The sequence below is a fragment of the Rutilus rutilus genome (genome assembly GCF_951802725.1).
Source record: "Rutilus rutilus genome assembly, chromosome: 6".
NCBI lineage: Eukaryota > Metazoa > Chordata > Actinopteri > Cypriniformes > Leuciscidae > Rutilus > Rutilus rutilus.
The window spans coordinates 5,713,139-5,734,060 of NC_140214.1; the positions used below are offsets into that span (position 1 = coordinate 5,713,139).

At 34.0% G+C, this 20,922-nt stretch overlaps 3 protein-coding genes across 4 annotated transcripts; all 3 read left to right on the forward strand.

Moving 5' to 3' along the window:
* The first annotated feature begins 1,810 nt into the window (after positions 1-1,810).
* Positions 1,811-5,692, forward strand: them6 (thioesterase superfamily member 6). Its single transcript, XM_084411445.1, has 3 exons — positions 1,811-1,896; positions 3,373-3,877; positions 5,367-5,692. Coding segments are annotated over exons 1-3 (618 nt in total). The 5' UTR covers positions 1,811-1,894; the 3' UTR covers positions 5,478-5,692.
* Positions 5,693-6,757: 1,065 nt separating this feature from the next.
* LOC311292016 (protein THEM6) lies at positions 6,758-10,115 on the forward strand. Its single transcript, XM_084411446.1, has 3 exons — positions 6,758-6,806; positions 7,240-7,744; positions 9,161-10,115. The coding sequence occupies exons 2-3, from the start codon at positions 7,244-7,246 to the stop codon at positions 9,266-9,268; spliced, it is 609 nt and encodes a 202-aa protein (XP_084267572.1). The 5' UTR covers positions 6,758-6,806; positions 7,240-7,243; the 3' UTR covers positions 9,269-10,115.
* Positions 10,116-11,209: 1,094 nt separating this feature from the next.
* On the forward strand, positions 11,210-20,518 carry ftr67 (finTRIM family, member 67). Of its 2 annotated transcripts, none has more exons than XM_084411926.1 (7): positions 11,210-11,877; positions 11,959-12,054; positions 15,882-16,115; positions 17,143-17,272; positions 17,396-17,455; positions 18,414-18,500; positions 18,799-20,518. In XM_084411926.1, exons 1-7 carry the CDS (start codon positions 11,281-11,283, stop codon positions 18,852-18,854), a joined length of 1,260 nt encoding a protein of 419 aa, XP_084268052.1. In that variant the 5' UTR covers positions 11,210-11,280; the 3' UTR covers positions 18,855-20,518. The 2 variants fall into 2 exon arrangements, with proteins under 2 accessions (XP_084268052.1, XP_084268051.1); XM_084411925.1 differs by having other exon boundaries at positions 11,221-11,877; positions 17,119-17,272; positions 18,799-20,503.
* Positions 20,519-20,922: the final 404 nt, after the last annotated feature.

The following is a 20,922-nucleotide window of genomic DNA, read 5'->3' on the forward strand; positions in this document are numbered from 1 at the left end:
ACTTCAGCCGATTATTCACATTCAGACACACTGCAGAGCTATTATTTTCACGTTAAAGCTTTGATGAATTCATGTAGTAATGCCTTATGCGGAAGGAGAATGAGGGAAAATGGCTACAGTAATTTTCCGTTTCTTTCAGACGTTCCGAAGGCCTGTTCATCCCTCTCCGTCACTGACAATGCCAGACTCAATCTCCTATAATTCATCATTCATGTTGACTTACAGGACTTCACAGAGGACACAAACTGCAGCCAAAGCAGGAACGAATCCAGCAGATATGAATACCTGAATTCATAAAATGACAAGGAACCTTAAAAACATGTAAATTTATGCATCCCACATGCTCATTCATTTAAAAAAAAATGAAAACACATTAGCAGCTTGGATGTGATATAGTTTTTAAATAAGTCATTCATAACATGAATTCTGTGAGAATTTTCTCAAAACAAATGCAAATCTGCTCATGCTAGGATTTTTTTAGTCAGTGCATCCACATTTGAGCTTCTGAGATTCATAGCCTACTTAACGTAGTGTAAGCAGTAAAACAGTATGGTTGTATTAGTTACAGCATAGATCTACTGCTACTTCTCACACACACACTGTATGCAAATTTTCTGTAAGAATGGAAAACTTACAACATTTGCCAAAATGTAGCCTACATTATAAACAGCATCCCACAATGCAACGCGCATGACAAGAATGTTGATGATGGAACCACAATAAATACCATAATCTCTTTGATTCATTATCTGAAAAGGCGTTTTTACACAAGATTAGCATAAAAATAGACGTATTTATTTCTGAGACTGAAAATACCTACTCTTATAAATACATTGAACATTTAACTGAATTATTACTTTACATAGGCTGTATATAAGCAATAACAATTCAGATCATTTCTACCTATTTCATCTCTATTATTTTTTTTATAAATAAATCTATTACAGATTTAAAGAAAAGAAAAAGAAAATACATAATACAGTTAAATATATATTTATTTTTTTTATTTTTTATTAATGCTTGAATAACAATAACATAAGAACGTTGCCAATGGAATACACACACACACACACAATATAAATAAATAAATAAATTAATTAATTAATTAATTCTTTCTACACATGACCAAACACATCTTACAACAAATTGAAAATAATTACAATTTAGCCTAATATCAAATAAATAAATAAAATAAAAATCTAAAAGTTATACAAACAACATAACCAAACCGTTGCAAAACAACATGGCAGGGACACAGACAATACAATTGTATTAATACATACAGACACTGATACAAAGCTTCTAAAAACATGGATTTTCTTTAAATATTTCTTCATAATATTTAAGAAATCTTAGGGTTTTTAAGGAGATTTAAGAAGTGAGTTTAATTCAGTTTCAAAGTGGGTATAGGATGGAATACCATTTGCAAACTTCTGCTTTTGATTGAAGAATTTGGCATAAAAATAAATAAATAAATAAAAATACTCCATGGGTCTATTTTTATTATTATCAGTGTGTATTTTAAACTGAAACAGGGTGTAACACTGGCAGAATCAAATATGTGAGAACCTAGGTCAGACCAAAATTGTTTGGATATAGGGCAACCGAAAAACAGATGTGCAAATGTCTCCTCTGCTTCTGTCCAAATATTTAAATAGAATTATTAGGCCTACAATTGACAGGGTATATTTTATGTACAATTTTGAAATGTATTTCCTTTTCCTTATTGGAAATACAATATGTTCCAGGTAAAAGTCAGGCCCTTTTCCAATCTTCTACCAAACTCCTTCCGAACAGTTTCGCGTTACGTCATATTTAAGGGGCGTGTCATCGTGCGTTCAGCCTGGAGACGTACAGAACGTAAAGCAGCAGCAGCTGTGGGAACAGCGTGGACATGTAAGTGCTGTGTTTGACACTTTCACGACTGTTAATTTACTTCCAACGAGTAGTTTTATCGTTGTAAATGTGTAATCGATTTCGCAAAGGTTTACACAGTGCACAAAGTTGACAGTTTCTGTTCAAATGACAACTCTGATCCTTCAACGTTGTAAATAATGTGAACGTGCTGCATAGAAGGATAGTTCATACAACAAAATAGTTAACCGTAGTTATTGCATGAAATACAATGACCAATATGTGTTACAGTATTCATTAACCTTTGTTAACGCTACTTATAAAAATAGAAAGTTAGCTCAGGTCTATTATATTAACAGATACAACTTTTGATCTTAACTAAGACTAAGATTAATAAACACTTTAGAGCTATGTTTTAGTGTTAGTTCATGTTAACTAAATGTAATGGCTTATTGTAAAATGTTACCACAAAAGCACAAGTATTCTGGCAAGTAAATAGTTGTAGTTTTCTCTCAAACAAAACACTTATGTTAAAGTGTTAGGGTTAGATTTCAATTAAAGTGGCAATGTAGATTTTAATCAGTTTCTCTCACCAATGCATTAATCAAAAACATTACTCAGAATGTGTATATATATATATATTTACAACAAATACATTCTCTGGTGTCTGATACTGGAAATATGTTCAAAAATTTCTCGTTAAAACGTGTTCACAAACCAGCCTAACTAGTTCAACTTGAATGAGGCTTGTAGCAAAAACCTAAAAATCTCAGAATCTTAAAGGGATAGTTCACACAAAAATGAAAATTCTGTTGCCTTGTCTTTTGGCTTGCTTAGTTGGGGAATGGGGACATGGGGACATTTAATATTCAACAATATTATCTGCCTTAGGGTGGACGATGACACAATATTCTTCTAGAAACAAACTTTGTTGTATTATTTTCTTGTTATCACTGTGAAGCTGATTTAATACAATCTGTATTGTAAAAATCGCTATATAAATAAAGGTGACTTGACTTGGCATTTACTCACCTTCAGGTTGTTCCAAACCTGTATAAATTTATTTTTTCTGTTGAACACAAAAGATGATATTTTGAAGAATGTTGGTATTAACCAGACAGTTGACGGGAGCCATTGACTTCCATTGTATTTTTTTGTTTTTCCTACTATGGAAATCAGTGGCTACCGTCAACTGGTTACCAACATTCTTCAAGTTAGAAATATCATCTTTTGAAAGATACTCGTACAGGTTTGGAACAACTTGAGGGTGAGGAAATGATGACAGAATTTAAATATTTGGCTGCACTATCCCTTTAAGATGAGTGCAAACAGTCTTTCATGCAACTTTTTAATAACAAAATAGAATTGTAATAATATAATAGAATATTTTTAATGCTAAAATGAATTAAAATTGTTGTTTAAAATAGTTTAAATCACTGATATGACATGTCAGTTGCCCATGCATATATGTCCCTTGTGTATAATTTCTGGCCTCAATTTGACTTCTGTCTATGGCAGGGAGGACACACTGCTGTGGATTCTGGGTGTGTTGCTACTCCTGTTCTGCAGTGTGGATGTCTGGTACTATATACGGGCAGTGGTTGTGGTGGTCAGGGCCTGGTTCCTCTCTCCTGTATTTGACATCACAGGAGAGCAGACCGCTGGCGGACGAGTCCTTCTCCATGATGTTGACCTTTGCCATATGAACAACGCCCGCTACCTACGTGAGTGTGACTTTGCCCGTTTGTCTTTATACACCCGCAATGGGGTGTTCAAGGCATTGAGAGCTGTAGGGGCCACCATGGTTGTTGGGGCGAGTACGGTCCGCTACAGACGCCCACTGTGTGTCGGTGAGGCGTTTGAGCTGCGCAGTCGAATCATCACCTGGGACGACAAGTCATTTTACCTGGAGCAGCGCTTTGTGTCTTGTAAAGATGGGATGGTCTCCGCTGTTATGTTCTGCAAACAGAATGTCCTGCGCAGCAGCCCGGACAAGATCCTGCAGTACCTGTGCAAAAGAAAGGTGAGCAGCTTTAATAGATTTATTCAACCTTTTAACCCTCTGTTGGTCATCGGTGAATGTGATTTCACCAAGTACAACATGTTCCTGGATCAACATTTCAATCATCCAATCAGATTTTAGGGACATGTTTACAGTTTATGTCAAGTTTAGACTAATAACCAGGGTTTGGTGCTTCTACATCAGTGTTGTTCACCTATCATTTCCCTCTGATGTTAGCGATAAGTTATGGGTAGGGATAGGGTTCACAGAGGCGGACTTAACCATCAGGCAAAGGTAGGCGACCCCCTTGGGCCCCCAAAAACCAAAGGCCCCCTGACATGCTTTTTATATACGAGATGCGTGTTCATCCACGTTGACCGTGCTTCTTGTGTATCCTGCTTGTAGCAAATGAAAATATCATGCATCTGAATCTAAATACTGAGCAACATTGCGTATTGCGTAACATTAAAATGACACTCACTCGTTTCTGTGAAGGACCCAAGTAGAGGATGCAAGCGCAGTTTCTGTGCACAACTCTGACATTTGTCCTTCATTTTTGGTTGAAATAATCCTTAAGTGTGTGAATGTATAATTTCCATTTCATTATTTTTTTCAGTTTCATTTAAATTTGATTTGTACTGTAGTTAAAATAAAAATAAATGTGTTTTGAAGTTTAGAATTACAATGAAAATGACCCCAAAGCACCACCTAGTGTCCAACCTACTTTAATACTGGTTTAACCTGTTTTAACATGAATACTTTTCACTGGGGTGAATATTATAGGGCCCCATTCCTATATACATTTTTTTTCTGGGGCCCCCAAATCACTATATCCGCCCCTGAGGTTTAGGACTACTTTCTTGGGAAAATCACGGTGACTGGTGGTCTTCTGTCATTTTAGACTAAATGATTTCATGCTTTATATATTTTTTACTTCATTGGGATCATTTAAAACTTTTTGACTTTTGTGGCACTTGCTACTGTATATAAACACACATTTTTTATTAGAAAACGTAAATGGTCTTAAAAAATACAGAGCAATTCAAAGCAAAAATACAATCTACAAATCAGCCTTGATGAAATAGTCTTTGTTAATGTCTAAATATATGCAAAATTTAATAAAAATAAAAATAAGTAATTATGTCTGCAAATACTCTAAGCAACTAATGAATACACAGCCTTATATATACTGTACATTGTATTAATTGAAAATATGAACTGTTTTTATATAGAAATAAATGGTGCATAATTAGAGGTTAATATTATCTAGTACCATAAAACCACCCCAAAAAACCCTAAATATTAAGGAATAAATATTATTGAAAAAAAAAATAAAAAAATACATTCATTTTATTAAAAAAGATACACTTCTATCTTTTTTGAGTGTGGCTCACCCCTAATTGAAGAATACCAGAGAGTCAAAGGAATCGTTTACTTCATGTTCCAATCGAATATGAATTCCTGAATTTTGTAAACAGTGAAGCCTGACATTTATAATTTGACTTTCTAGGTTGAAGTGCCAGAATTTCCTGAAGACCTGCAGCACTGGGTCAATTTCATCTCGGCCAGCAGTAAAGCCCTCAGGGGGGAAAGTCAGCTCGATAATAAAAAGAAGGAATGATGGCTCGCTGCCTTAAATGAACTCTTACTCAATGGTTTACAAAAACGCAAGAGCGTTCTGATGCACATACATTAATGTCTCAGGTGTTTGGATACTCCTATGCAAAATAAAAATGTGAGTTCTGCTGTACTCTAAAAGCCTCATTCGTGCCACATTTTGTCTCATGCAAGCCGGAAGATTGTGAATATCTAAAAATAAATTCTTAAAAACAATGGATGAATAATATTTTCTGGTGTATTTCACGGTTTATTAACGCCACCAACTGGACTGGAGTGGAAACTAAATAATATTTAAGGTGAGACACTACTGACAAAAACTTTTTTTTTTTTTTTTTTTTTTTTTTTTTTTTCATGCATCTGTTAATTTTGAGGTTTTGGGCTTTTTTATTTTTTATTTTATTTTTTTTTAGATTAGTGGAAAGAAAACATCGAAAATACACTATTAAGCGTATATTTTATAGCACTTTATCTATTTGCGTCTGTAGTTTTCAATTACAGTTTCAATAATAGCTGTTTTTTTTCTCGAAATGTAATCTCCACTTCATCAGCACTTACATACACCAAACTTTAGTTTTATTCCTATCTATATCCTGAAGGTTTTTACGTAGGGGGTTGTTCATATATAATTTGCCTGATTTTATACATTTTATTCCTAAAAACAAAATGGTGAAAATTACAATAAAAATTGCAATAATTTTATTAAAAATAATAATAAATAAAAAATGTAAAAAAATTCTAGCGGTAAGACAGTATTTCCTGATCCATGGAGTGATAAAAAGAGAAATCCAAAATCCCCTTTGTAAAAACCTTTAACTCTAATTTTGATCCTGATTTCATCCAATGTTTAGATTTTTGTTCTAGAAATGTAGGCAAATTATTGCATATTTAATTAGATAATGCCTCATTTGCATATTTAAACAACTTTTTAGAAATGGTGTACTACAAAACATGTTTGTAATTCTTAATGTATTCAATCAACTAGGTAAGTGTGGTGATATATAAGTAATTTCTTTACCCTATTCACCTGGGGTGTCTTTCCTTAAAAATAATTTAAATGTAATAACTATTTCATAAATGTTATAATCCTAATATTTACACATGTCTTATAATACACATTTCAGAGTGAAACTATTTAAATTATCTCAATTTCTGTAACTACCATTCAAAATATTTTTGTTTTGTCTTGGAAACCTGTTTTATAGTGGAATGATAGAAATCTGGCGTCATGTAGTGCGGCCTACTGCGTAGTCACGTGATCTCATTAAACCAATCAGAGCGCAGTATCTGTCATTGCGGAAGTGCGTGTAGCCGGTTTTTGGGTGTCCATCGCGTGAGTATCAAGAATATCATCTTTTATCATCAAGATAATGCGTATAAACATTGATAAATGCACCTAATTCATCAATTTATATGTATTCAAACGCAAACCAGTAGACCTGGGATAGGTTTCGTTGCATTATTGTCAATGTTCTGTATATGCGTTTTGATATTTAATCTAAATGTAGCTTTTTCATTCATTTCCGAAATGAATGAGTGAATGTTACATATATTCTAACAGCAACTCTTACATTAACATTTTAAAAATGACCTAATAATGTCTTGCGTCGTATTTTGTAGCATCCGAAGCCTCAGCATCGCTTTTTCTTTACTATCAGAGTAGCTAATTGTTACAAAAAAACTCCGTTAACCCAGTTCTGTATTTCCATCTGACGTTCGTGAATTCTTCATGATGTGAATAATTAATACTCTTCACTGTGTAACAGAATCATGCTGCTGTGGATTCTGTCCGGGTCTCTGGTTCTGTTCGGCAGTTTTGACGTGTGGTACTTCCTGAGAGGCTCGTGGATGGCGATCAAGTGCTGGTTCCAGGGTCCGGTTCGAGATGTTCTGGCCGAGCAGGTCGTTCACGGACGGGTTCTGCCCCACGACCTGGACTTCATGTGTCACATGAATAACGCCCGCTATCTGCGCGAGTGCGACTTCGCCCGCTTTGCGCACTGCACCCGGAACGGGCTCTTCGGGGCCGCGCGCGCGCTCAACGCCACCATGGTGGTCGGGGCCACAACCATCCGCTACAGACGCTCGCTGGCCCTCGGCGAGGCGTTCGAGCTGCGCACCCGCATCGTGTCGTGGGACGAGAAGTCCTTCTACATAGAGCAGAGATTCGTGTCTAAGACAGACGGGTTCATCTCTGCTGTCATGCTGTGCCGACAGAACGTGATTCGCGGAAATCCACAGAACATCTTGGATTTCCTTTGCAAGAGGGGGGTATGCATTCTTCTAACATTTTTTTGTGCATTAAAGCAGTTGTTTTTTATCTTTTAAAAGCCACTGGACCTGTCCTCGTGTTAGGGACCCCATCCTTCCATTTAAAAGGCAGTTTTATGTTTTTATGTATAAAGACCCAATTTATAGCCTACCTAGAATAACATTATTGTTGCACTTTATTTGGTAGCACTTTAGTTTAGGGTCGAATTCTCACAATTAACTAGTTGCTTATCAGCATATAGGATATTGGCTGTTTATTAGTGCTTATAAAGCACATATTAATGCCTTATTCTGCATGACCATATTCTACATCCCTTAATTCTACCCAAAACTTTATCTTACTAACTATTAATAAGCAGTAATTAGGAGTTTATTGAGGCCAAAGTCATAGTTAATAGTTCGTTAATAGTGAGAATTGGACCCTAATCTAAAGCGTGACCCTTTATTTTAAGGTGACGTGGTTACATTGTACTTAAGTAGCCTACTGAGTAATATTAATAAACTACATGTACTTACTATAGAGTTAGGGTTTGGTTTAGGGTTACTTGTTAATAATGCATAATATATGCAAAACTTACTCTTATAGTAAGTGGTGACGTGCAACAACGTCACCTTAAAATAAAGTGTTACCTAAATACTCATAAATATTGTTACAAAAATTACGTTACCTTTACGTTACAATATAAAATTATATAAGTATTATTTTTTATTTAAATGAAAATGTGAAATTAAAGGCTTTCATTTAATTACATTTAAGTGAAAATGTGTATTATAAATATGTGTAAAATATTATTTGGAAAATTAAGTTACTATTATGTTTTTTCCGGTAACACTTTACAGTAAGGTTCGTTAGTTAACATTAGTTAACTACCTTATTTAACATGAACTAAAAATTCAGCATTTATTAATCTAAGTTAATATTAATTTCAACATTTATTAATATGTTATATAAGATCAAATGTTGTATTTGTTAACATTGTGGACTAACAAACAAACAATGAACAGCTGTATTTTCATTAACTAATATTAACAAAGATGAATAAATACTGTAACAAAAGTATTGCTCATTGTCAGTTCATGTTAGTTAATACGTTAACCTATGTTAACTAATGAACCTTATTGTAAAGTGTTACCGTTTTTCCTTATCCCTATAGTACTGTACTGTTGTTTATTTAAAATGTTTTTTTTTTTTTTTTACTTTATTATGATATTTGTAAAAAATACTAATCATATTTTTGTTTATTTCGTTTATATAAAATTTATATTATTTTATTTTAATAAAATGTTTTATTTCTCAAAACTTTTTCACCCAGTTTGAAATTAGATCATGCCATATTGTTGGACATATGCAGTACCATGGTAATACCATGGTAATTGTCTTTGAAATATGTTAACCTATATGTCTCTAATTTGAAGGTGGACTGCCCTGACATTTCAGAGGATCTTCAGCACTGGATTAGATTCATCTCTGCCAGCAGTCAGGCTCTCAGAGCAGAGAGTGGACTAGACGAGAAGACCAAATGATCATATCTAAAACTCTTACCGTAAGCCTTCCTCGTGCATGTGAGTTTCCCGTGATGCTAACCTTGAATCATGTAGCTTATCTCTAAATGTCAGTTTTAAAATTACAAAAGGGTTTCCTGGTCCAAAACCTGTGTTGGAAGCTTCAGTGTTTACTCTATCATACCAGCCCTTTGTAGAGTTTGTTTTAGTTCAGAAGTATTGCACTCTCATTATTGTATTTACAAAATCCACTCCAGAAGCTGCAAGGAATGAAACCGACCAAACGCAGAGCATGTTTCTCTGTTGACAAAGAGAACGCATGAACGAATGTTGAAAAAACTTGAATGCTTGGAGCTTTTGAACGCTCCCATGACCAAATACGCACATGAACGTAACGAAAATCACTTTAAAAGGATTTGCACTGAATATTTGAATAGTCGAAATGGTAAATGAGATCTGAGCGTGTTGTTTTATCATATCACCTCATGGATTTGTTGTGCCGGTCAGATATGTTAATATAGTTTACCTATTTAAAAATGAAATGGTTTATTATTATTATTATTATTATTATTTGTGAAAAGGGAACATGTATTTATTCAAGTAAAAAAATCTGAGATTTGCATTATTTATTTTAGCAGAGTCTTTTATGTAAAGTTATTTAAGCACCTGTATTGAAACCTGAAGACTTGCATTATGAAATAAAGTACTGCATCGTAAATATTGTTTGTATATGTTTCTAAGTTATTAGAATCATTTGCTTATAAACACTGTTCATGTCTCTGTATCAAGTGAAAGCAGCACTGCTGCCATCTAGTGTCGTGTCACACTCTCAAAGTGGAAAGTTGAATTAAAAATGTACATGAATTTCAGAATGTCTCAGCATTTGTGTATTTTTCATCTATTTTGAATGAACGGCAGCAGCACTGGAGCTAACATGAATAAAACCTGATGATCATGTTCTCCAGCATGATTTGAGATGTTCCAGAGAGCATCTTATGCTTCAGTGTTAGCAAGAAAATCTAACAAATGATGTTTAAGGCGCTTTTCATTTAGTTTTATCTGACCAGAGAACTCTGAACAATCAGAAATATTCTGTATTAGTTTTACGATGCAATGTTTCTTTGTTATACTTAAACATTTTTAATAATTTAGTTTAGATTATTTTCTTTGTGAACCTTGCAGTGTATATTAAATAAAAATATAAGATATTCAAGTTTAATATATAATCCTAAAAGCAAGCTTTTAAAATAGTTTTTTATATTTTTAAAATGTTTTTACACCTTTTTATTTATTTATTTTACCTTCTGTTTCTCTTATATATAATAGAATAATTATATATGATTTAATTAATTTACCTTTTTAAATAATTTAAAAATTAAAAAAAACAATTGGCAGTAATTACATTTATGTAATTTAAATTTTTTTGTAGTAATTAAATTTTTCTCTTTTTATATATATATATGTATATATATATATACACATATAAATATATATATATATATACACATATACATACATACATACATATATATATATATATATATATATATGAGAAAAATAAAAAATAATAATTTATATCCACATATATATATATGAGAAAAAGAAGGTAAGATAAATAGAAAGGTGTAAAACATTTTATGAATGTATTTATATATATATATATAATTATATAAATGTTATAAATACATTTATATCTGAATATAAAATATATATTCAAATATAATGAAGACATATTAAATAATTTAGTTATCGTTATGTATATGTATATTGTTTGTGTGTGTGTGATATTTTATTTTGTTATTTTTATATTTGCTCATTTCTGATTTGACCGCGACTCGTTTTTTGTGAGATTCACCTTCTAATTCGTAACAGAGCTGAACTCTGTGTTTTCTGACATGCTCAGTTGTTGAGAGCAGCTGTTCCGCCCCTCCCCCTCCTGTCAGACTCTGGTCACATGACTCACTTCCTGCATAAACAAAGCTTGCCTGGGCTTCATTCTGCTACTGGGGCTGGACGGCAAGAATCCTTTCAAAATGGCGCAAGCTGGGGTTTTCCTGGAGCATGACCAGTTCAACTGTTCTATATGCCTGGATGTCTTAAAGGACCCTGTGACTATTCCATGTGGACACAGCTATTGTAAAGGCTGCATTAAAGGCTACTGGGACCAGGATGACTATCTGGGGATTTATGGCTGTCCTCAATGCAGGCAGAGCTTCGCTCCCAGACCTGTGCTGGGCAGGAACACAATGCTGGCTGATGTGGTGGAGAAACTGAAGAAGACAGGACTGCATGCTGGGCTGACCCCGTCCGATCCCACCCAAGCTGAACCTGGAGATGTTGAGTGTGATGTGTGTTCTGGGAAGAAAAACAAAGCCTTTAAATCCTGCCTGGTCTGTCTGGCGTCTTACTGCGAGACTCACCTTCAACCTCACTTCGAGTCTCCTGCCTTTCAGAAGCACAAGCTGGTTTCTCCTTCAAAGAAGATGCAAGAACAGCTCTGCTCTCGGCACGATAAACTACTAGAGGTGTTTTGCCGCACAGATCAGCAATGTATTTGTTACCTTTGTTTGACGGATGAACACAAAGGACATGACACTGTTCTAGCTACAGCAGAGATGAATGAGAAAAAGGTAAAATTGCAGAGCATTTCTAGAGTGTGATTTTTTACGAGTCAGAACAAACTATTATGTAACCTGTGTTTTTCTTCCCAGAATGCTCTGGCGGAGATGCAGATGATTTCCCAGCAGAGGATTCAGGAGAGAGAGAAGGAGCTGGCAGACCTGAGACAGGCTACACAGACGCTCACTGTGAGTGCTTTCTGTTTTCCCAACACAAACTTCACTGAAGAAGCTCAATCTGTGGAAACCGCTAGCTTTTTAATTATAGTACATTCATTGGGGGCAAATAACACAGCTGTCTAGTTTATTTTATATATGAAATGTTCATTGTGAGAGGAAAGTCTTATGTATTTTATAGTTTTATGTACGCTACCGTTTGAGATCAGTGAGATTCTTTTTTTTTAAGAAATTAATACAGCAAGGATGCATTAAAATGATCAAAAATGACAATGTTACAAAAGATTTCTAGTTCAAATTAATGCTGTTCTTTTGAACTTCCTTTTCATCAAGGAATCCTGGAAAAAAATCCCAATTTCAACAAAAATATAAAGCAGCACAACTCTCAACAGCACACGTTTTCAATATTGATAATAATCAGAAATGTTTCTTGAGCAGCAAATCAGCATATTAGAATGATTTCTGAAGGATCACGTGACACTGAAGACTGGAGTAATGATGCTGAAAATACACCAGTCATATTTATAATATAAACAAATGTTTATAATATAAAGTTATTTTAAATTGTAACAATATTTACTGTATTTTTGGTAAGACATATTATTGCTCAGGTACAGAAATAAACCTATATCAAGGCAAAATCAAACAAAATGATTATTACTTTTCACAAAAAGTGGTCACAATTTGTTTTATACTTTATTCTTTTAAAGCTCTGCCAATAATTTAAATCACAATAATGTAATGAAAGAACAAATGAAAATAAGATGAAAATATTTATCTTGAACTTTGTCATGGAAACTAGCACATATGGACCTTAATCAATTAAAAAGGAATTTACGAATTTGGACGAGCGGTTTGGAAAATGGATGGATGGATGTTTCAGTTGCAGGCGCCATCTTCTGGTCAGACGTGGGAATTCACTCAGCACTCCACTCTCACAGTGCATTATGGGTATTCTCTAGCTGTTGAGCATACATTGGTTGTACTCGTTATTGCGGTGCATTATGGGATTGAATGAGTGCACTCGATAATGTCCACTATGGTTTCAGACACCACTGCAAATGGCTGTCCCCTCACATAGTGCCCTATTTAAGGGTATGGGGGCGATTTCAGACACAGCCCTAGACTAGACTGCCTAAGACTGAACTAAAAGATTTAGATCCAGAGGAAACCCCTTTAGGCCGCAGATCCAGACCAAGACCCATTGGTCCATGAACCAGGCAGTCCATGAATGAAACAAATAAAATGCTGAATGTATTTCAACATTCATTTAAAACGCTCAAATTGTTTTCAACTTGTTTTTATTAGTTCTGTTTTTTCACAAAAATATCAATACACTCATACTCCTATGTGAGTATCTGTTACATCTTTGACTACGACACAGGCCTCAGTTATATGGTCTCAAATCCAAGGCCGTATAAAGACGAATAAAGATTTCTGAATGAGTTTTAGCTCTTAAAGGGATAGTTCACCCAAAAATGAAAATTAGCCCATGATTTGCAATGATTTACCCTCAAGTCATATATATGACATTCTTTCAGACGAATACAATCAGAGTTATATTAAATGTTCTGGCTCTTCCAAGCTTTATAATGGCAGTGAATGGCTGTATATTTTTTGAAGTCCATAAAAGTGCATCTATTCATGATAAAAGTGCATCTATCCATGATAAAAGTGCATCTATCCATGATAAAAGTGCATCTATCCATGTTAAAAGTGCATCTATCCATGATAAAAGTGCATCTATCCATGATAAAAGTGCATCTATCCATGATAAAAGTGCATCTATCCATGTTAAAAGTGCATCTATTCATGATAAAAGTGCATCTATCCATGATAAAAGTGCATCTATCCATGATAAAAGTGCATCTATCCATGTTAAAAGTGCATCTATCCATGATAAGTGCATCTATCCATGATAAGTGCATCTATCCATGATAAAAGTGCATCTATCCATGTTAAAAGTGCATCTATTCATGATAAAAGTGCATCTATCAATGATAAAAGTGCATCTATTCATGATAAAAGTGCATCTATTCATGATAAAAGTGCATCTATCAATGATAAAAGTGCATCTATTCATGTTAAAAGTGCATCTATCAATGATAAAAGTGCATCTATTCATTATAAAAGTGCATCTATTCATGATAAAAGTGCATCTATTCATGATAAAAGTGCATCTATTCATGATAAAAGTGCATCTATTCATGATAAAAGTGCATCTATCCATGTTAAAAGTGCATCTATTCATGATAAAAGTGCATCTATCAATGATAAAAGTGCATCTATTCATGTTAAAAGTGCATCTATCAATGATAAAAGTGCATCTATTCATTATAAAAGTGCATCTATTCATGATAAAAGTGCATCTATTCATGATAAAAGTGCATCTATCCATGTTAAAAGTGCATCTATTCATGATAAAAGTGCATCTATTCATGATAAAAGTGCATCTATTCATGATAAAAGTGCATCTATCCATGTTAAAAGTGCATCTATCCATGTTAAAAGTGCATCTATTCATGATAAAAGTGCATCTATCCATGATAAAAGTGCATCTATCCATGATAAAAGTGCATCTATTCATGATAAAAGTGCATCTATTCATGATAAAAGTGCATCTATTCATGATAAAAGTGCATCTATCCATGATAAAAGTGCATCTATCCATGATAAAAGTGCATCTATCCATGTTAAAAGTGCATCTATTCATGATAAAAGTGCATCTATCAATGATAAAAGTGCATCTATCCATGATAAAAGTGCATCTATCCATGTTAAAAGTGCATCTATTCATGATAAAAGTGCATCTATCAATGATAAAAGTGCATCTATCAATGATAAAAGTGCATCTATCCATGATAAAAGTGCATCTATCCATGTTAAAAGTGCATCTATTCATGATAAAAGTGCATCTATTAATGATAAAAGTGCATCTATCCATGATAAAAGTGCATCTATCCATGTTAAAAGTGCATCTATCCATGTTAAAAGTGCATCTATTAATGATAAAAGTGCATATCCTTGATAAAAGTGCATCTATCCATGATAAAAGTGCATCTATCAATGATAAAAGTGCATCTATCAATGATAAAAGTGCATCTATCAATGATATAAGTGCTCCACACAGTTCCGGGGGGTTAATCAAGGCCTTCTGAAGCAAAGCGATGCGTTAGTGTAAGAAAAATATTAATATTTAACACATTACAAAGTAAAATTCTAGCTTTCGGGCCAAATGAACATACGCAGGTGTACTTAACGCCTAAAGCGCATCTTACGACGTCAGAAGTAGCGTAGTACGTCATGGCGTAGCGTAAATATCAGCAGTATGTCTCATTACTCGCATAAGTTGTGCTTTAGACTTGAGTGAAATCCATATGTTCGTTTGGCCGGAAGCTAGTTATTTTACTTTATAAAGTTTTAAATATGGATATTATACACAAACGCATCGTTTCACTTCAGAAGGCCTTTATTAACCCGCCAGTGCCATGTCAATCATGGATAGATGCACTCTGATGGACTTCAAAACAGAAACAGCCATTCACTGCCATTATAAAGCTTGGAAGAGCCAGGACATTTTTTATATAACTCTGATTGTATTCGTGCACCTAGGATGACTTGAGGGTGAGTAAATCATGGGTTAATTTTCATTTTTGGGTGAACTATCCCTTTAAGTTTCAGTGAATGTTCTGGTTGGAAGGAGTTCTGAAAGTTACAGTATGTCTACATAGTGCATCAAACTCTCACTTCAAAAAGAGCAATACAAATCCTGTTTTCCACGGCGTGACCCCTTTAAAGGCGAAGTCATGCGTTCTGATTTGGCTTTTGTCTCCCCTCAGCTCTCCGCACAGTCAGCCCTTGAGGAGAGCGAGCGTATCTTCACAGAGCTGGTGTGCTCTATAGAGCGACGGCGCGCTGAAGTGAAGGAGCTGATCCGGGGTCAGGAGAGGGCGGCAGTGAGCCAGGCTGAAGCGCTTCTTCAACAACTGGAGCAGGAGATAACAGAGCTGAAGAAAAGACACGGTGAATTAGGAGAGCTCTCGCAAACAGAGGACCATATCGCCTTCCTTCAGGTAGTGCTGCTGGTTATTCACAAATTGCTTTCTTATCCAAAGTTAAGTGCCTTATCCAAGCACACAATGGTGGTTAGTTCATGAAGCACATTTTCAAACCTAATCACTGTCTTTAACCACTAAGCAACACTCACTTACTCCATAGTGAAGTTTTATTGTTTGGATTTGATTTTTCAGGTACAGATTTTTCCACGTTCGTATGAATAGTTCACCAAAAGATGAAAGTTGTCTTTTTTTTTTTTCATGTTGTTTCAAACCTGTGTGAGTTGATGCAACAAAAGAAGATATTTGGCAGAATATCTGAGCTGCTTTTTCCTTATAATGAAAGCATATAGCAGCTGGAAGCTTTTTAAAGTCAAAAAGGCACCATAAAAGTAGGCCGTGCGACTCATTTTGTGTTCAATAAAAATCTGTAGCTCCTAAATCTATTTTGTATGGAAGCCTTTTTCCGCCTTAGAATAAAAACATAAAAAAGGTAATTGTGACTTTATTTTCAGATTTCGGATTTTTTTTACTCTCACAATTTTCTCACCTCATTGTAATTCCCCCCCTTTAAATAAAGATAGTATGAAATATATGAAAAAACACACACACACACACACACAAAAACAGTGTGCACGGATATGTAATTTATAATAAGCACTGCAACATACTGATAATTGGCCATTTTGATTTCATGATGACTTTAAAAATGTGTTACTTTTTGTGAAATGTGAGCATACGGAATTGTCCTTTGGACTGTTTGGTATTCCTGGTTTTCACTGAGTTTCACATGGTGAACCTTTATTTAAAACTTCAAAGGACTCAAAGAGAGACACAGAATTGAGATTGCATCAGTCTGTGCTTTAATCTGTCATTGTGTGCTGAGATGAAAACTAGCCTTTGTGAACTGAAACCAGTATCAGAAATTGGATTTGGGTTGCGTACGGTTTTTGATTCACACAGTCAAACCGCTGCCTATGGCTAACATAGTTGCAATCATTTTTTCATTGTTCTTATTCAGAACTGCAAGTCTCTGTGTGCTCAGCCTGTTCCTGTTGACTTGCCAAACATTACCTGTGACCCAAACTTTGGAACAGTGATGGCGGTGGTGACAGAGTTTCAGGCTCTCCTCGAGGACGTCTGTCAGGGGGGATTTGTCAATATCTCAGAGAAAGGTAAACAGCCTTGCATTGTGTTTTAAATGCCACATTTCAAGCCATTTAGAACTAAATCAATATTTCATTGCATTGTGAAATTACTCGTGATGCTCAATCTAACACTCCTGTTCCGGTTTGCAGTGAGTGATGTTACTATTATTCAGAGCACTAAACCAAAGACAGATTCAGAGTCAAATGAAGGTAAGAGTCCATACAATTAAAAACGCCTTAAATGAAGTCTACACAAAATCTAAAACCTAGTGAGCTGCTTCGACGCCTGCTGTCTACACACTTAGTGTGAAGAATATTTGTTCACTATGAAGAAAGTTTTCATGGATGTTAAGGGTTCCTGAAACATCAATGCCAATAAAGAACATTTATTTTTATATAAAGAACTCGCAATTGATTCCAACAGAATCTGGCATTAGCTTGTTGTTAAACTACTAATGCAAAATTGTAATATGCATTAAAAAAAATACATTGCACTTTGACTTACTGTATATTTTAATTAGATTTTACTATTGTTATCTGTACTTTTTAGATTTCAATTAAATAAAAATAGAACAGTAAAAACAGTAATATTGTGAAATATTATTACAATTTAAAATAACTATTTAAATATATATTTTAAACTGTAATTTATTCCTGTGATCAAAGCTGAATTTTCAGCATCATTACTCCAGTCTTCAGTGTCACATGATCCTTCAGAAATCATTTTAATATGCTGATTTGCAGCTCAAGAAACATTTCTTATAATTATTAATGTTGAAAAAAATGTTTTTTGGAAACTGTGATGCATGTTTAAGGATTCTTTGATAAATAAATAAAAGGTTCAGAAGAACAACATCTGAAAAATATTATTTTTTGTTACATTGTAACTGTCATTTTTAATCCGTTTAATGCATCTTTGCTATGTATCATTGTTTCTAAAAAAAAAAAAAAAAAAAGATGCCATACTTGGTAGTGTAGATTATGACTTAAAATGCTGTCTAGGTAGGCAGCTCACTAGGTTTTGGAACAGAGCTTAATAATCAAAAACTTAAGAGGATGTTTCATTTGAATATAATAAAATATTGTTAATACCTCATTCATTTCATGTGTCAACTACATGTGAAAAAGCTTACAGTGCTAACAGGATCATTTTTATTTTATTTCATAGCTTCAGCACCGTTGTTTGGCCAGCCTGTACAGATCCCTTTTACCGTCAGCGTCCCGACAATTGGTGTGTTTCCATTCTCGTCATTTGGTGAGTATCAGGAAAAGATTTTATTCTATAGTGTTGGCCTGAGACATGAAAAGGCAATGCAAGTTTATTTATATAGCACATTTCATACACAATGGCAATTCAAAGTGCTTTACATAGAAAACATTTAAATAATAAAAAGAAATAAGAATAATTAAAAGTTTAGAACTGTAAAAAACAGTTTAGAATAAAAAATAAAAGAAAATATAAAAGATTAAGCTGTGACCATGGTATCATCTTTGACCTCTTAGTTTCTGTGTACGGTAACTCATTGTCTTCCCATCTTCTCTTTCCTCTTCAGGATCGAGAACACAAGGTCCTCGTCAGAGACTACAGCCACGTCGGAGACGGAGGTAGCCTGAAGTGCGGCCTGAGAAACGTCTGAGTATAATTCATTGAAGAGGCCAAAGTCGGTTTGGAATATGTACATTTTCATGGTAAAAAATGTAAAGCTATATTAACCACAAACTCTTATTACTAAATAAGACTGAAATGTAAATGCAGATGCGTTTCAGTGTCTGCTGTCCAAGTCTCAATGGTATAAACTTTAAACTTACAGAATGTTAAACTGTATATCTTATAATTACAGATGTGCTTGGAGTGAAAGTTAGACTGTTGTGTGTTCCAAACTTTTATAGAGGCCATATTATGCTCGAGATCGAAGAAAATGAACATGTAAAAAAGCATAATAGGTCCACTTTAAACTAATTACCTGGTGACTAAGCTATGATTATAGTATTTTCTTAAGTATTAATCATACACATTATTTAGAGTGCTATATTGGTGTAATTTATCAGTGTTTATCAACTGATGCCGTCTATATTCATAGAAGTGTTATTTTAGCTTCATACGTCTGAACTGTATTTGTGTGTATTAAACATTGTTTAATTGCAAGTATTTTTAAAATTATGGTAAAAAAAAAAAAAAAACGGTAAAAATAAAGTTTATTACAAGTAGTTTGATGGCTCTGGGTTTTTACTGTGGAACCAATTGAATTTCACTAAATGAATGCATGGAAGCGTTCCATGATGCAATGCGCTTGACTTGAGCTTTCATTTCCTGTGTGACGACTGAACCAGAGACAACCACCGTTTTTAATCTCTCTCTCTCTCTCTCTCTCTCTCGATCAACTAAAAAAAAGAATTTCGAGGCAACAATTATCTGAACATCTGGATCTGAACAGATTTGCAAACAGAGTTGCAAAATCTGCATTAAAGGGAAGATAAATCTGCTCGTGAAAAATAAACTGTGCCTGTAATTATGAAGGTGGATTTTATAATCTGGGTCTGTCACATGAGCTTTACATTTGCTTTCAAATGAACAGCTTCTTTGGAAATAAACTTGTTTTACATGTAAAACATAATCATCTCTATATTGATGATACGTGTAATTAACACATTATCTTAAAGATCTTTTAATCATAATACTTATTTTTAAATGCTTAAAATTAGTTTTGGGGACAAATATAAAATTGTGAAGATGGCCTTTATGCATATATTTTTTTCTTTTTCTTTTTTTTACATTAAAATTTGTATTGCCTCTCCAAAAAGTAGTTTCCTTTTCCTTTTATATATTTTCAAAAACTTCATTTGTAGTTGCAAAAGTGGTATGATGAAAAGGTTTATTAGTATTAGTATATTTATCACCATCCTCAGAAGTTAGAGCACCTCATAGAGACAAAATATAGTGTCCAATCAAGCTCAATTAAACCATTAAAATATGAGGAAAATATTTGTTTGTTTTTTAATATTTTAAATATGAGTGAAGAACAAAACACTAAACTTGGTTAAGGTTCTGACAAAAAGGCATACTACATCTGAAGGCTTTATTTTACTATGCAAAAAAAAAAAAAAAATGCATAGAAAAACAAAGAGCTCACAGGGAAAGCATACATTGACTACAACATAATACGTTATTAATATTTAATCGGTTCTTTCATGTTTTTGCACGTGTTCATTATTTCTTTGTATGTCAGCCTGGCAAAAAAATGATGCCGGCACAATTTGGCAAGTTTCAGTGCATTATCACAAATAAAACAATTGACTCCAAGCACAACAACACATTATGCTTACAACATCATTTACACATTTGTAATAATATTTAAATAAAGGATGATGTAAATTTTCCTAGGCTGGACATCACTTTTGGCCACTAATATACCTCAGCATGAGTTGCCGTGCAGTTTGACCTTGTAGTCTAAAAAAAACCCACTCTTAATGAATCATTGAAAAAGACTCACAAACTCAGTTTCCTTTTTGAATCAATCTAATGAATTTTTTACTGTATCATCTAATTGAATCCATCAGAGCCGCTACTGAATCAACATATGACTCATTTACTGAACTGTAATTTCCGTGTGATATGCATTACTATCTAATCAAGAAATAAGAAAGCAAAAGAAAGCAAAATATATTCTCTTTTTGTC

What these genes read in the sequence shown, in the direction of transcription:
- LOC311292016 (XM_084411446.1), top strand. Translation starts at nt 7,244, where the DNA reads ATGCTGCTGTGGATTCTGTCCGGGTCTCTGGTTCTGTTCGGCAGTTTT. An exon ending in ATTTCCTTTGCAAGAGGGGG is followed by an intron (nt 7,745 to 9,160) that starts GTATGCATTCTT and finishes TCTAATTTGAAG; the next exon opens with GTGGACTGCCCTGACATTTC.
- ftr67 (XM_084411925.1), top strand. Translation starts at nt 11,281, where the DNA reads ATGGCGCAAGCTGGGGTTTTCCTGGAGCATGACCAGTTCAACTGTTCT. An exon ending in AGGCTACACAGACGCTCACT is followed by an intron (nt 12,055 to 15,881) that starts GTGAGTGCTTTC and finishes GTCTCCCCTCAG; the next exon opens with CTCTCCGCACAGTCAGCCCT. An exon ending in GTTTCCATTCTCGTCATTTG is followed by an intron (nt 18,501 to 18,798) that starts GTGAGTATCAGG and finishes TTTCCTCTTCAG; the next exon opens with GATCGAGAACACAAGGTCCT.
- them6 (XM_084411445.1), top strand. An exon ending in AGTACCTGTGCAAAAGAAAG is followed by an intron (nt 3,878 to 5,366) that starts GTGAGCAGCTTT and finishes TTGACTTTCTAG; the next exon opens with GTTGAAGTGCCAGAATTTCC.